The following is a 14,251-nucleotide window of genomic DNA, read 5'->3' on the forward strand; positions in this document are numbered from 1 at the left end:
CTGACGGAGAATGTATTTTTAGAGGAATAAATTAGTGTTTATCATCAATCTTCTGCTATTTTCTGCATGACGTTGGTAGCATATTGACCGCAAATATTCTGCCTGTTCTATGACAGGTGCAGTGATGCTAATAGCCCCCAGGTTCCTTCAGGGAAAGCAGCACTATGTGAAGGGAAGAAGTGTGGCAGAAGCACCCCCTYCTGGGGAGCTGTACTGCTGCTGCTGCTGGTGGCTCTTTAGGACAGGGTGGGGGAGATCTGACCCAACATGGTCAAGGGGTCCTTAGATCCAGATGCGCCATCTGCTCCCACCAGCATCACTGGGGTCAGCTCCAGTGAAAGGTGTCAAACCTTGTTCCACCAGGGACCTAGCTGAGCACAGGGGAAATCGAGTGGGATGTGGCCAGCAACACAGGACCAGCAGAGAGGGTTGTTCCCGGTCAGGCCATGAAAACTAGCATCTGGGAACAGGACACAGGATTCATATCTTTCCTCTAGATAGATGTCATGCACCAGAGTGTATTTCAGTTGATCCGCACCGAGGACCAGCAGGAATTCAGGCGCAACCTCCACTGGGCCCTCAATCCACCCCACAGTCCGAGGGTGAGCCCTCTTCTAAAGGTAAGCACAGGCTGGGACCCAGGTATCTACGCTGACATAAGACGTTCCTTCAAGGCCTGCCCATCCCATCAACCCCAGAGGCCAGAGGAACTATTCCTTCTTGCCGTCACCCAGAGATGAGGCTGTCCTTGACAGGATCCTGCCCTGCTGCAAGCAGCAGAGATTTTGACAATCTCTTTGCATGTGGCAGTCATTATCACAGCAAGGACATGTCCTAACGCAGGAGACAAAGCCACGACATGCAGCCTTGGAGTGGAGATGGTCTACGTGTCCGCTGCTATGTTCTATGCTACGGAACCCAGATCCCATCTGTTGCTTACATGGGGCCCAGGTCTGTGGCTCAGGCGACAGAGTCCTCCAACAGGCTATGGACTTTCTGTTGCTCTGCTCTGCAGACTGCTGCAGCTGTTGACACTGACTGTGTCAATGTTGCTGAGTACCTCCAGCCCTTGCTAGGGACCACCTGCCTTTGGCTCCTCTCTTGCTCTCTCTCTCCTACAGAGGAGAAGAGTCTTGGCTCTTCTGCTGTCACCCACAAGCCTGATCAGCTGCCCCCAGAAAACTCTGCCTTCCTTGAAAGGAGCTTTGTGTGCCAGTTTCGCTGCCTCCTGGATAATTCTCCTGGCCTCCTGGTGAGTACAGATCTGCATTGACACCTCCATAGCAGGATGGGTGTGGACTTGCCCTTAGGTGTCCATGCCACTGCCAGAGTGTAAAAGTTGGCCTAGAAAGACCCAGAGCTCTTCTCTGCTGTATACAACATCTGCCTACCTAAGCAATAAGTCTTTTCCACTGTTCTTCATATGTTTGGTTTGTATATACAACCTCGCTGTGCAGGTTTTGTTCCTCTCTGCAGTGCTGGGCTGCAAGGTGTCCTGGAACTGTCTCTATCCCCAGTGTAGCCAGCTCTGAGCCATGTCATACGTGCTCTGCCCAAGYGAGCGGGAAACGACACCCCTTGGGCAGGCTGCCAGACTTGCTTGAGCACTAGGGAGGCTGATGTTGAACTCTCTGAGGTTTTCACTTGCATGGAAACCTTGAGCACAGCCTTGCCATTGGGTGCTTGGTGGCTGGCAGATGCAGAAAGGTGTTTCCTCAGAGGCTGTACGTTATCCAGCTGCAGAGTAGCAAGGTGCTGCTGCTATTCTGGTTGTATGACTGAGGCTCTTGGAGCCTGGGAGAGCTTGTTCCACACTGACAAGTAACTAGTCCTGCTAAATGTCAATACACATCAAAACGGTGTTCAGTTTTAATCTGTGGCCAGGAACGCAACTGGAAAAAAAGTCAAACTTGGTCTGACCGTTCTTTTCATCTGTCCAGAATTGAAGAATAGGAAGAGTCTCAGTCCTTCATGGAAGGCTTAAAGATGCTGAGTCTTTAATAAAGTGCTTTTCTTCATGCAGTTTGCCAGGTTTTTATGTTAAATATATGTCTTCATATCAAATAGGCAGTGCTCATCTGTTCTCCCCCCTGCTGCAAGTTAATGGGGCTATCTTCATAATCACAGAGGAAGTAACGCTGTTTCTCTCTCCCTTTCTCATGTCACTTTGAGTTTGCAACTAAATATTCAAAAAAAGGCCTGGTTGTCCATTGTTTAGAAGCAATGCTACAACCCTTGCTGGGGTTGTGATATAGCTTGGTTAGAATAAAAAACAGCCCATGCGTTGCATGATGCCCTGACCTAGGGCAACTGCGACATGTGCCTTGTTCTGCAGCTATTGCGTAGCTGAGCCCTGCACTGGCAGGCTTTGGCTGCAGAGAAAGAAAGCAGCAGGTTGCTGCCATGGGAAGCTCAACTTAGCATTGCTTTAATTTTAGCAGCTTAATTTTAGCAGGGAGCAAGCAAGCCAAGACCTTTTTGAGATAGCAAAACAGTCCCATTCCTCAAAGCCCAGGAGCTGAAATTTGCTTTTGATTTGTTTGTGCCACTGTGTGTGTGTTGAGGGTGCAAGTGTGCAAAGACTCAGTGCCAAAAAGCAGTCTGAGATCAAAAGACACCCAGCCTGGTGATTTCCTGCTGGAATACATCACTTCTTTTTTATGTCCCTCTTACATAAATCCAACACCCGCTTGGATCATGGCCTTGGCCGCATCGCTGGTGCTCACATAATGGGATTAGGCAGGCTGTGTGTCTGTATTCACCTGAGAATGGTGGAGTTGCAAGGGAAAATATTCTTGGAGCACAGGTGAGTAGGTCCTACAGTGTTGCTGTGTCAGACTGGTTCAGGACACGTGTACCTCCTCTCTGTACTGCCATGGAGATTCACTGCTGCTGGTGGAGAGCTAGTATCCCTTGCGGGTTATTTGCATCAACTTTCCAGTGAGATGGCTTGCTTTCCATGCAACTTTCTTCCCTCTCTCTTCTTTCTACTCAGTTTAATGTGTGACACTGAACTTTTCTTCTCTTTTAAGGTTTTAAACCTTCAAGGCAGGCTGAAATTCCTTCATGGGCAGAACGAAAGGTCCAAAGATGGGTCTCCATTGCCACCGCAGCTTGCCCTCTTTGCTATCTCCACTCCCTTGCAGCCCCTTTCTATCCTGGAAATCAGAACCAAGAACACGATCTTCAGGACGAAGCACAAGTGGGACTTCACCCCCTTGGCATGTGATGCCAAGTAAGTAACAAAGCTGATTTGAGGGGGGAACATGCTGTGTGTTTCCTGCACATTAGTTCATGCTGTGCCTGGGTGATATCCCACCTGGGCTCTGCCTCTGAGCATGGTGTTTTCTCGCTCTCCCACAGGGGGGAGATCGTTTTGGGCTACACTGAGGCAGAACTGCGGATGTGTGGCACCGGTTACCAGTTCATCCACGCTGCTGACATACTGTATTGTGCAGAGAACCATGTCAGAAGTAAGGCTTCCTTCCCTTGTCCCTGGTGCTCGCTTCTGAGGTTGATAGGTGGGCTTGGACTATGGTAGCTCCTTTTGCTGTCCTGTCAAGCTAGGCAGCTTCTTGCCAGTTGCATGCTATGCCTTGCTATGATGCTCTTGTCATTGTGGGGAGCTTGGGGTGAGGCTGCAGGGCTGTAGTTATTTGGCCTGAGGTGACAGTGACTCCACTTAAGGGCCGCAGTGTGGTATATTGTGAGGTGTATTTAGCCAGGAGTGGTGTCCCTTGCGTATGCCAGCCAGGGCATGCTAATGCTGTGAGCCTCCTGCCTGTTCACAGTTCCCTTCCCTGCCTGGGCCTGATCTTTTCCATCCAACTATATTGGCCTAGTCCTTATGTAGGGATAAAGGTAGTTTCTGCCTGGACCCAGACTAGCCATGACTTGGGAAGGTTTGAGATATGGATGCCTTTGGCAGCTCTGATAAAGAATGTATTGACAGCTGTGTTATGTGATCCCACAGGGGCGTGTTCTCCATTCAGTTTTGCCTCCTTCCTGACTGAGCAGGAAAACAGCAGAGGTAGAAAGAGGACAAGGGAAGGGGCGCAGTCCCAAGTGTCTTGTGGGCCTGGTTGGCACTTGGTAATTCAGGCACTCTGGCTCTATTACAGCGCCCAGCATCCTGGAGCATCAGAAGCTGTGTTTATCCATACAAACCTGTTGTGTGTTGGACAAAGGTGTCTTTTGCAGACCTGGCCCAAAATGAGGAGAGCCAGAAAACAAATGCTGCAAAGTAGCTGAGTTCTGGGAAAGTTCTGGGAAAGTATGATCCTGTACCCGCTCAGGACCTTGGGGAGACCTTGGCCTTGGGGAGAGCATGAATTAACACACTTTCACTAAATGAGCTTTAGTATAGACGAAAAACTTTCATCAGCTCTGTGAGAGGAGATGTTCAACAAATAATTCTTAAGCCTGGAGGAACYGTCTGAGGGTCTTTAAAATGATGTTGAATGCAGAGATGGGAGCCAAGTATTTGCTTCCATGTCAAAATGCACCTGCSCACATTGGGTAGGGTGTTTAAATGTGCAAGACCATGTTCTTTTGCTGTGCATGGTTGAAGTGTCGCATGTGCAGCTGCAGGACATTGTGGAAGTCAACAGTTTTAAGCCTGTTGCAAGTTTATGGGCATTTGTGGATGCTGGACAGTTAAATGGGCTGCTCTGGATGCAAACTGCTGCCGAAGTGTACCTAAAGCACTGGTGGCTGGAAGGGCCTCCCAGGGAAAGGTGTCTCTCTGCAGTGCCCCATTCCCCACACAGTAGCAGGGGAACAAGGTGGTCTGACCCAGTCAGTATGGGGGATCCTCAGTTCCTGTGAGACCCCATGGAAGCTGACGCATAGCAAGGAATGCCTGTTTGAACAGCAGGCTTTACTAAAGCATGATTTGTGCAGCCTTTTCCCCAGCCCCTGTTTCCCTCCTCCTTTTCCCTCCTATAACCAGCCCAAGCTGTGCCTGCAGCCAGTGTAAGAAATCAGCAGCGCACTGCTGGCTTTCATGCTGACTTCTACCAGCAATGGGTCTGCCCTTATGTCTTCCGGCTGATCCCCTGTCTCACCCCACATCATTTTCTTCTGTGGTTTGAGTCAGCAAACTCACACCTCAAGTGTTTCTTTGCCCAGAATGTGCCCCTAGTGTGTAAAGCTGACTCCACTTGAGCAGAGGAAATTCCTGTTTGGATATCTTTACTATGCATCCCTTTGAAAGCCTGAGCAGCTGCCTGTTCTACCTGCCTGTGAGAGGGGAAGAAGAAAAGAAGGTGCCACTCAGGATATACCCTTTGTGGAGAGAGCACCATGCTGGCAATTGCCTGGGCAGGGAGTTTTGCCTGGGCAGGGAGTTTTGCCCAAGTGCAATGGGTCTGTCTGTTGGAGGATTCACGTGTTTGTAGGGCTGGAGCCTTGGAAACAGCTGCATCTCTCAAATCAGGCCCTGCCTCCTGTGATGCGCTGCACAGGCCTTGCCACATGTTTGTTTTCTCCTGCTAGTGATGAAAAYGGGCGAGAGCGGCCTGACAGTCTTCCACCTCCTGACGAAGGACAACCGCTGGAAGTGGGTGCAGGCCAATGCACGGCTTGTCTACAAGAAGGTAAACTTGAGTATATTATTGCCACACAGAGACCACTTGTGTGAGTGCTGGCTGGGTCAGTCCTAGCTGGAATGGGGGTGAATAGACCTTTTCCTTCAGCGTGGACTCTGGGAAAACCCAAACAGGGCAGGATGTTTGGTTTGTCATTGCTTCTTGCATCTCTTGAAGGAGTAGCTATAAGACATTGTGCTCCGACCGATGTTGTTCACCCTCATTCCCCTCTGCAAGGTGTCCGCAAGTAAGATAGTGCTCAGCAGTGCCCGACAGCTCATATGCTCTGCTCTGGTGTCTGGGCACCAGTCCAGATTTACTCTGGAGAGACTGGTGGCTTCTCTCCAGCAGCTGTAGGGACACATCACACTCAGTTGCTTTAGCTTTCAAACATGATACTGATCTTGCTCTGCTGCTGCCACAGGGTGTGGGTGGGAGAGCAGGACCGGGACCCGACACCTGGAGTCTGAAAAATGGGTTTGTGTGTGCTCTTTGACTCTGACTTAAGATTGGGCAGTCCCTGCCCAGAGATGAGCTCCTCCAAGGCTCAGCCTGCAGCAGTGCTCTGGCTTGTGTTCCTGGGGAAGAGCCAGTCCATTATCAGCTCCCGCAACCCTCTGCTCAYGTGGGGGCAGAAGCAACAGGGACCTCAAGTGTGTCTGCAGTTTGACAGCAACCCAACACCTGTGTCCTAAGAGGATGACTGCAGCATAGATGAGCAAGGCAAAGGGGTGCCTTTTGTCCAGCAAAACGCTGTTATCCTTGCTTATATTACAGGGGTGTGCGTGCGTGCGTGCGTGTGTGTGTATTTGTGTGTGTGTGTGTGTGTGTGGTTCCCCTCAGCGCATACAGGCTGGTAACAGCAAAAGAGTCTTGGGTTGCTGGGATCACGGTTACCCACTGCAGGAAGCAGCTAGCAGTGTGTACACACATATAAAACCTAATTCTTCCTCCTGTGCAGAGATGAAGAAGGAGGAGAACACCTCAGGAAACGGTCCATGCATTTTCCCTTTGCCTTTGCTACAGGAGAGGCCCTCTTATACCAAACCACTCACCCTCTCCCAGGCTTCCTTGACCCTTTCCAGAGCAAGGAGAAGAATAACAAGTCCAAGAAGACCTCCCATAGCAATGGAGGGCACTCCCAGAAGGATAACGTTGACCCCAATTCTCTGCTGGGTGCTATAATGCGACAGGATGAGGCAGTGTACATCTCGCATCCAGCTCCCACACACAATCACTCCTTCAGCAGCAGTTTCTTGAACCACCTGGGGGATGTGCCCTTGTGGGGTGCACAAAGAGAGCCCTGGAGTACTATCACTGCCCCAGTTTCCTCAGGGGAAAACGGCCTCAAGCAGGAGCTGATGGATTTGCAGGAGGAGGACCCTCTCTTGGCCACCTTGGCCTCACTCCCAATTCACAGTAATGAGAGCTGTTCCAACAGTGAGCTGTCCAGTGCGCTGGAGAGTCTCGGTTTAAATGCCAAACACTTGGAGCTCCTGCTGTTGGATGAGAAAATGGTGTTGGTTGATATGGACCCTGATCACTCCCTGTCCCTCAGCAACTTCCTCGTTGTTACGAGATTCTCTCCTACATCCATGAGTCTCTGATGAACAAGTACGAGGGGGGACAACARGTCCGGCCTTCACTGGACACAACCCAGAGCCTGAATGAAGGCTTCACTATGTACCAGGCCCACATGGAGGACAAGGACTCTCAGTACCTTTCCCAACAAATGCAGCAGTCTGGAGTTGCCCAGGGCCAAGCAGCTGCTCCACCACGGGAACAGCCCCTCCACACCACACTGGGGCAGCTATCCCCATTGCTACTGAAGCCATCAGAGGAACAGAAACAGCTGTCTGATGGCTTGCAGTGGAGGCCAGCTGGGGAAGAGGGCCTGCTCCACTTTTTCCAGCTCACACAGGGCACTCAGTGGGCCAAAGCTCCCAGTTTGGGCCTGCAGGGCTCACCCATGGGAGTTTCATATCCACGGGAGCCACACGGAGCTCAGCAGCTGGAGGGTGAATTCCCAGCTATGCATTTCATCCAGGAAGATGCTCTTCAGCCCTCTTCCCTTCACAGTCAGGGCCCGGGGTGTTTGGGACTGCCAAGCCAGCTGAAACACAAGGCCAGTCAGCATTTGCTGATGAATGGATTGTGTGGCCACAACCCCACCTCCTCTCCGCACCTCCTCCCTGGCAGCAGCAATAGCCCATGGCAGGACTATGTTTCCCCACTCCTGGGGTCCCCAGCTCAGCCTGATTTCTATAGTACTGACCAAGACTTGAACCCCCCAGTGCCAGGGCTGCTCGAGTCCAGTGCATGGGCCCAGCGTGTCAACAGTACACTTTAACCTGAATGGATTATCCAGCATGGAAACTGTGGACAGTAGGGGGTCCCAGGAAGAGATGGTTCCATATTCTGTTTTTTTCCCTTCTTCCTCATACCAGCTTATTTCCAAGAAGCAGCCAAGCCCTGTTCCCTCAGCGTCCCAACACCCTTTCCAGAGCTTGGCTGCAGAGCACTTTAGGAGCATTAGYAGGCCACTGGAGACTCCCACGAATTCCTATGGGATGTACACCTCCTTGTTGAGCCAGGAGAGTGGACACAAGGTAAGGACCTTATCCTGCTCTTGAGCTCAGTGTTTTCTTTGCCAGGATTTCTTGGGGGTGTTAGCATGGGAAAGGCACATGCCACTTGATTGCTAGACAGCAATCGCCTTGCTCTAGCCAGTTCATGGCCAGAACGGAAGACTTCAGGAGCTTTTCTTTGTGCCAAGAGCTGCAGATCAAAAGAACAGAGCACAAACTCTTCCCTTTAGGAGGTGACTTTCCGTGCAGAGTGACTTTCCAGAAAAGTTTCTCTAAAAACAGCGCTGTTATGATTTGTTCCTAGTAAACCTTGGCTTTAGAGTTTAGAAGCTCATTCACACATTCTTAAGGTGCTTGCATGAAGGAGAAGCGCAGCAGAGCCACCTCAAGGCTCTGGTCCCATCACAGCCTCTAATGAAGGCACAGATGCAGCTGGCTTAAGGTACTTGACTGTGGGACATGAGTCTGACCTCAGGCACCACTGTCAAAGGCAGCTGAGATGACAGGAGGCACCTGAAGCTGTTGGGTGTTGCCATGGGGACTGTGAAGTTGATATAAAGCCCTTATGCCCACTTTCTCCCAGGAACTCTGCTAAACCATCTGTGAATGGGATGTGGTGTCCCCATTTTTGGTATCATCACTAGTCTTCAGAGTGCAGAAGAGTTGCTGAGGAGGTATAGGCCCTCTGGGTTGTGCTTTTATTGTGCACAAATGCACAACAGTTCGGCCTGTTGTACTTTGTCTCCTTTCCTCTTTGGGCAATAGGATGAGAGGCCTGAGGTGTGCATGGAGATGACAGCCTGACCCACTGTGGCAGAGGAGAGACACGCAGCTGCTTGAGCACAGAGAAATGGAGGGCTGAGAAAAGATGGAACAGAGAAACCAGGTAAAGACCATGTGTGGAGATGCCCTCAAACCAAAGCACTTCTGTAGTTCAGACATTTTCTGTATCAGCGTGACCCCTTCATTGACAAATATACATTCCTGGCAGCTTCCTCTCCAGGAACAGAGCCTGACTTTTAATTCTTGTTAAAATTAACAACAACCTTTGCTAGCTGTCAGGTTTAATATTAAATGAAGACAAAATGTAAGATCCTGCTAAGTTTTTGGGTTTGCCTGTTTTTAATACATGGAGATAAAAACAGTCTTCCTGAGTCCCTCAATTTGCAGAAAGTAAAGACAGGTGAGAATAAAGTCTTATCTTCTGGAAGGTTTGTGTACAGAACTCTGGGACTGAGGACACTGGAAGTTCTCCAGCCTTACTCATCAACTGGTTCTCATTATTACTCTTTATAACTCTTCCTGTTTAAAAAATATCAACCAAACAAGATGTCAACAGAGCACCTGTAATATTTGTCAGCTTAGCTGAGCCACTTTACCTCAGAAGCTGGGGAACTGAGATACAGAAGCGAAAGGCTCATGCAATTTTGATTTCTGGAGGAAAAGCCTATGGGATATCGGTGGTTTGACCTTGTTACCACTGAGGGAGGAAGATGCTAATATCATGAGTCCAGAGATCAGTGGATCAGTGACATTAAAAGCAACTAAATCAGTTTCTTTCAACTAGTGCCAAAAGAATAGGCACTTGCAACTTCTTGGTCTGTTGCTTTGGTGCTGGCCTCAAATGATCAACAAAGACACTGCAGAAGCAGCTTGTATCAGCCTGTGGGCAACCTGTAATTAATTTAATTATATAATATGTCAGGTTGGGAGCATCTCCAAAGCAAACTTCCAGTGCATGTATTGGCTTTGCTTTCAAACAAGTCAGCTGCCCACTGATGTCTCTGTCCTCTGTACCCAGTTCAATACTGCTCCCCGCCTCTGTGCACGCTTCGCCAGCCATTGGGAGAAAGTTAACAATGAGAGCTGGTCAGGCAATGGATCAGTTAGCATGACCCCCTCCTGTGCTGGTTCAATGGGAGTGGCATGTGACATCCCAGGCTCAATTTGATGGCAGATCTTGGTAGCACATGGCACAGGGTGGTACAGTCTCTCCCCCCTCCCCCCCCCAAGAGGGGAGAAGTTGTCCATCCTTGAGCCTCAGCTAGACAAAGCCAGAGACATCCTAGAGATGTCCTGATATGGTGCTGGGGGTAGCCCTGCTACAAGGGGGAGGCTGGATGGGAGACCCCCAGAAGGACATTCACACTAGCATGTCTGTGAAATTATAAATCAGAGCCGGTCCTCTGCAAGCAAAGCATGGGGCAATGTTACAGCATCTGACCATGTGACTAAATTCTTTGATGAATTAACAGTTCTATCAGTCATATTACGGCCATTACAATAAACTGCCAGCCTCATCGGAGTTCATTGCAATTTACAGCCTAGAATGTGATGTTGATGCCACATAGCCCAGTTGCTTTTGCTAGGGTTGTTGCTGAATTATCATTACYGATCCCCCTTTCTCCTGCCCTCTCCCATAGTTTATACTTACTTTTTACTGTAAATCATAGTTGCTGCAGGGAGGTTCACAAATAAACAGCAAGGTCAGTACTGGATAGTCTGGGAACTTCAATGAACTTCCAAGCACAAAGGAGGCCAGAAGAGTGCTTAGCAAGATGATGGTTCTCCAAGATCCCTTTCTGTTGCCTCAGTATGGGAATATAAAATCCATATTATTGAACACAGAGACACAGAAGCATGAAAGAGAGAGAGAAATTAATGGCTACTAGACCTGTATAACTTCGTGCTTCACAAAGGGAGCTGAGCTTAACAGCTGTTGCCACTAACATTCTGTACACATTCAAAATTGAACCTCAGGAAAAAAAAATAAGAAAGTGAACAGATTTCTAGGCTCTTCAGAAGGCTTTATTTGCAGCAGGCCACTGTTCTTTCTGGCCAAGGCCTATAACATCTGTGCTACCGCAGTGGAGGACCTGGCCATCCTCCAGCGGTGGCCAGGCAGCACATAATGGTCCCAGTTGCACCTCTTGACCTACAGAGCTGTCTTCTGCCCATCTTTCTCCAACCATTGGGTCTTGCTTTGGTGCTTAGCGTCCATAAGGCCTTGGGGAAGAGGAGAAAGAGGGTCCTGAAGGGACCAGCCCTGCGTCTTGAATAGTCAAAGGCTCAGAGACATCAGTATAAACCCTGTGTGCCTCCATCTTGCCAACAAGGTGGGCTCGGTGGTCTCTTCTCTGCATTTCCTGAAATCCCAAAGCTCAAGCTTTTTTTTATGTCTTAGATAAAGGCTGAATTGGGGCCATGCAGCACCCAGAACTAATCAGCTCATTGGGAACTGAATAAGAGATGGAATTAAGACTTGACCGTGCAATAATCCAAAAAGGTCCAGAAGACTCTGTTGTGTCGCAGGTGAAAGATGGCCTATCTCAGGTTGGTTGGCAATGCTAGCTAACAGTTGGCCCAGTGCTGGACTCTACCAACCCATTTCAAGGGGGAGCCACATACAGATGAACGTGCATGGAGAGAGCTGAGCCTACAGGGAACCCTGTCCAGAGCAAAAGGGTTTCGAGTCCGTTTTTCAGAATTTTTTCTACCATTGTGTAGGACCAGAAAAAACTCTGGAGTGTATTTGCACCCTGCTGTTTGCAAGCTTATGTTCAGCAACTGTTATCTGGATGCATCTTGCAAGGGCTTGCAAGCGTACTTGCAGATGGGGACATGGGAGGATGGAAGAGGGAAGGAGACCCTCTGTCTTGTAGGTCACAGCTGCAGGCCAGGGTGGTACACTGAGCCAGRAGTCAGGTACTCCCCTTCACAGCTGAATGTGCCTCTAGCATAATGGCTTTTTTCCTCACAGCATTTCATGGTGGTCTGGTATAACCCTGTCGCTGCCCTTCTGTGCAGATTATTTTGGTCCTGGTAGGCAGCTGTGACACAACAGCACCCAGACAGAAGAGTCCTGTTCCTCCTGCTGCCTGGCAGTGCAATGTTCCCCAGCTGTCCACAGTATGCAGGGGCACTGGGGAACTAGGGATTTTTTTAGCTCTTCTGGGGAGTATCTGTATTCTCCACCCTATTCCTCCACTTCAGCAGTTTTTTCCCATTGCTTAGTGCTTGCCAGTGGGCTCAGCACTGCCCTGTAYGCATGATTGTGCTCCCAGCCCTGGCATCCCAGTTATCATTCGTCCAAGCCCTAGGGTTTCCTCTGCAGCTGGCGATTGTAGCCCCCAGCCCTGCACAATGACTGCATTGTGACAAAAAGCCCCCCCTTGAGCCCCGTTAGGTGTGGGATTGGCAAGCTTTTGCATGGAAACCCTGGCCTGTGTTTGCTTTACAGCACATTTACCTTCATAGCTTGGTGAATCCTCTTAGAAAACAAATTCCAGGGCAGGCATAAGCTGCTTGCAATGGAGAGCAGGGTTGGGAGCACAGCACTGAGATACATACTTCTCTCTCCTCCTGGATTCAATCAGCCCACAGGGAAATCCTGAGACCTGCCAGCCATATCCATGCCTGGGTCCCTCTCTGCAGTACACAGGCAAGGGCAGAKGTATGTGGGGTATCAATTGTCCCTAGAGCTGAGCTGCAGTGGGTGACCATGAAGTGACACTCAACCATTCTGTGATTTGCTGGTTCTGCGGCTGCGAGCTCTTGTTGGTGTCTGAGCTGCTTCTCCAGAATCAAGTTTGGACCGTGACTCTGCCAGGATGGGTGGTGTCACTTTGGGAAGAGGAAGGAAGCACAGAGGAGCAGTTGTTGTGGGGCTGGACTAGGCATGCCAAGGCAAGAGTAAGGGCCCAAGAGCACTTGTCTGCGAGCACTTGTTGCAGAGCTGCCAGGAGGGTATTTTCCTCCCTCCCTGGAGGAGCTAAAACATTCCAGCACGTTTGGACTCTGGTAAACCCTGCTTTGAAGACTCTCCGCATGAAAGGCAGCCCATGGCCAGGCTTGCTCAGAGGAATGGCACGCTACCTGGAGGTGATGCCTCTTCCCCCTCTCCTTTGCCAAGCCATAGCCTCTCTCTTGTGAGCACAGGGGTCTAAGCAGGCCCGGTGGTTTCAGCCATTGTTTTGCAGGCGTTGGAGTGAAGCAGCCAAAGGAAGGGCACAACAATCTGATTTGGGTTTATTTTGTTTTGTTTTATTTTGGTACAACTCCCAGCAGCAGGAATCTTGGTTCAGCCGCACGGGTAGAAGAAGTCACCAGCTGGGTTTGCCCTGTTGGTTTTGCCTCTAGATGTTGCCTGGACTGTGCTGTCATGCCTGTGCCCCCTCACCCTCTCCAAACACACTCTTCCCACTGGAAAAGTTACTTTGTGCTGGTTGCACAGTGACTTTTTCCCATATCCTGCTTTCCACACCCCCACAGCTTTGATCTGTGCCCTCTCTGTGGTCAGGGCACAGGGTTTTGTGCCCATCTAGGGATGCTGGGAGTCCGTGTTGCTCTCTGCGGTCCTTGGTGTGTGCAGGTGAATCAGRCCTGTGCCTCCCTCCGCAGCACCTGCTTCTGTGCTTTTAATGGAGCTGTCTATCACCACTGAATGGTGCTTTGGGCACAGGACAGTCACACTTCCTGCTTTGCCTGGGGTGGTTGGTGTTGCTTGCCCAGGCAGGTGGAGAAACAAGGACAASACTTCTGGGCTGYGAGCACTGCAGGACTGAGYRTTCACCAGGTCACCACGTGTCCGAAGAGGCCAAGGGCTGGAGGAGCATGCCGCAATAGGGAAAGGRTGGTTGYGATTGAAAATAGAGAGGGAAAGCTYAGGCAGATACATAGCTTATAAAGTAAGGCATAGCAGAAACGGCAGCAGTGTCTATTGGTCATCATCATGTCTCGACYGCTGTGAAGACTCACTTTYCTCAAGGCAACTCTTGTAACAATGACAGTTTATAGCTTGGAAAGCCCAGTCCAGGTCCACTGTAAGTCTGAATGGGATGGAAGACTCTAACACACCCTTCCGTGTCCATAAGTACTCCCCAAGCTAAAAACTGCATTTTATTTCCTTTCTGCGTGTTGCTGACAGCACTGTCMATCTGTCCAAGGTGCCTCTTKAGCCTGCTCTTACTGAGCTCCTTCAGTGGTGGGCTACATGGCAGGTTTGCCAGGCTGGAGGTTTCTTCTGGTAGCGCCTTTCTGAACGCCGAGCAAGGAAGGAAAACTCTAATGCCATCT

General features: G+C 50.0%; 1 protein-coding gene across 1 annotated transcript; it reads left to right on the forward strand.

The window, feature by feature from the left end:
- Window positions 1–267: 267 nt before the first annotated feature.
- LOC112962925 (aryl hydrocarbon receptor-like) lies at window positions 268–8,197 on the forward strand (the record flags this gene model as incomplete). The annotated part of the gene is given in 10 exon segments (XM_026059510.1): window positions 268–324; window positions 498–610; window positions 1,111–1,252; window positions 3,033–3,235; window positions 3,364–3,473; window positions 5,497–5,592; window positions 5,595–5,637; window positions 6,550–7,157; window positions 7,160–7,872; window positions 7,874–8,197. Coding segments are annotated over 10 exon segments (2,409 nt in total), but the record flags the coding sequence as incomplete, so codon positions are not given.
- Between the last annotated feature and the right edge of the window lie 6,054 nt (window positions 8,198–14,251).

This window comes from Apteryx rowi, unplaced genomic scaffold (assembly GCF_003343035.1).
Source record: "Apteryx rowi isolate R43461 unplaced genomic scaffold, aptRow1 scaffold_1583, whole genome shotgun sequence".
Lineage (NCBI taxonomy): Eukaryota > Metazoa > Chordata > Aves > Apterygiformes > Apterygidae > Apteryx > Apteryx rowi.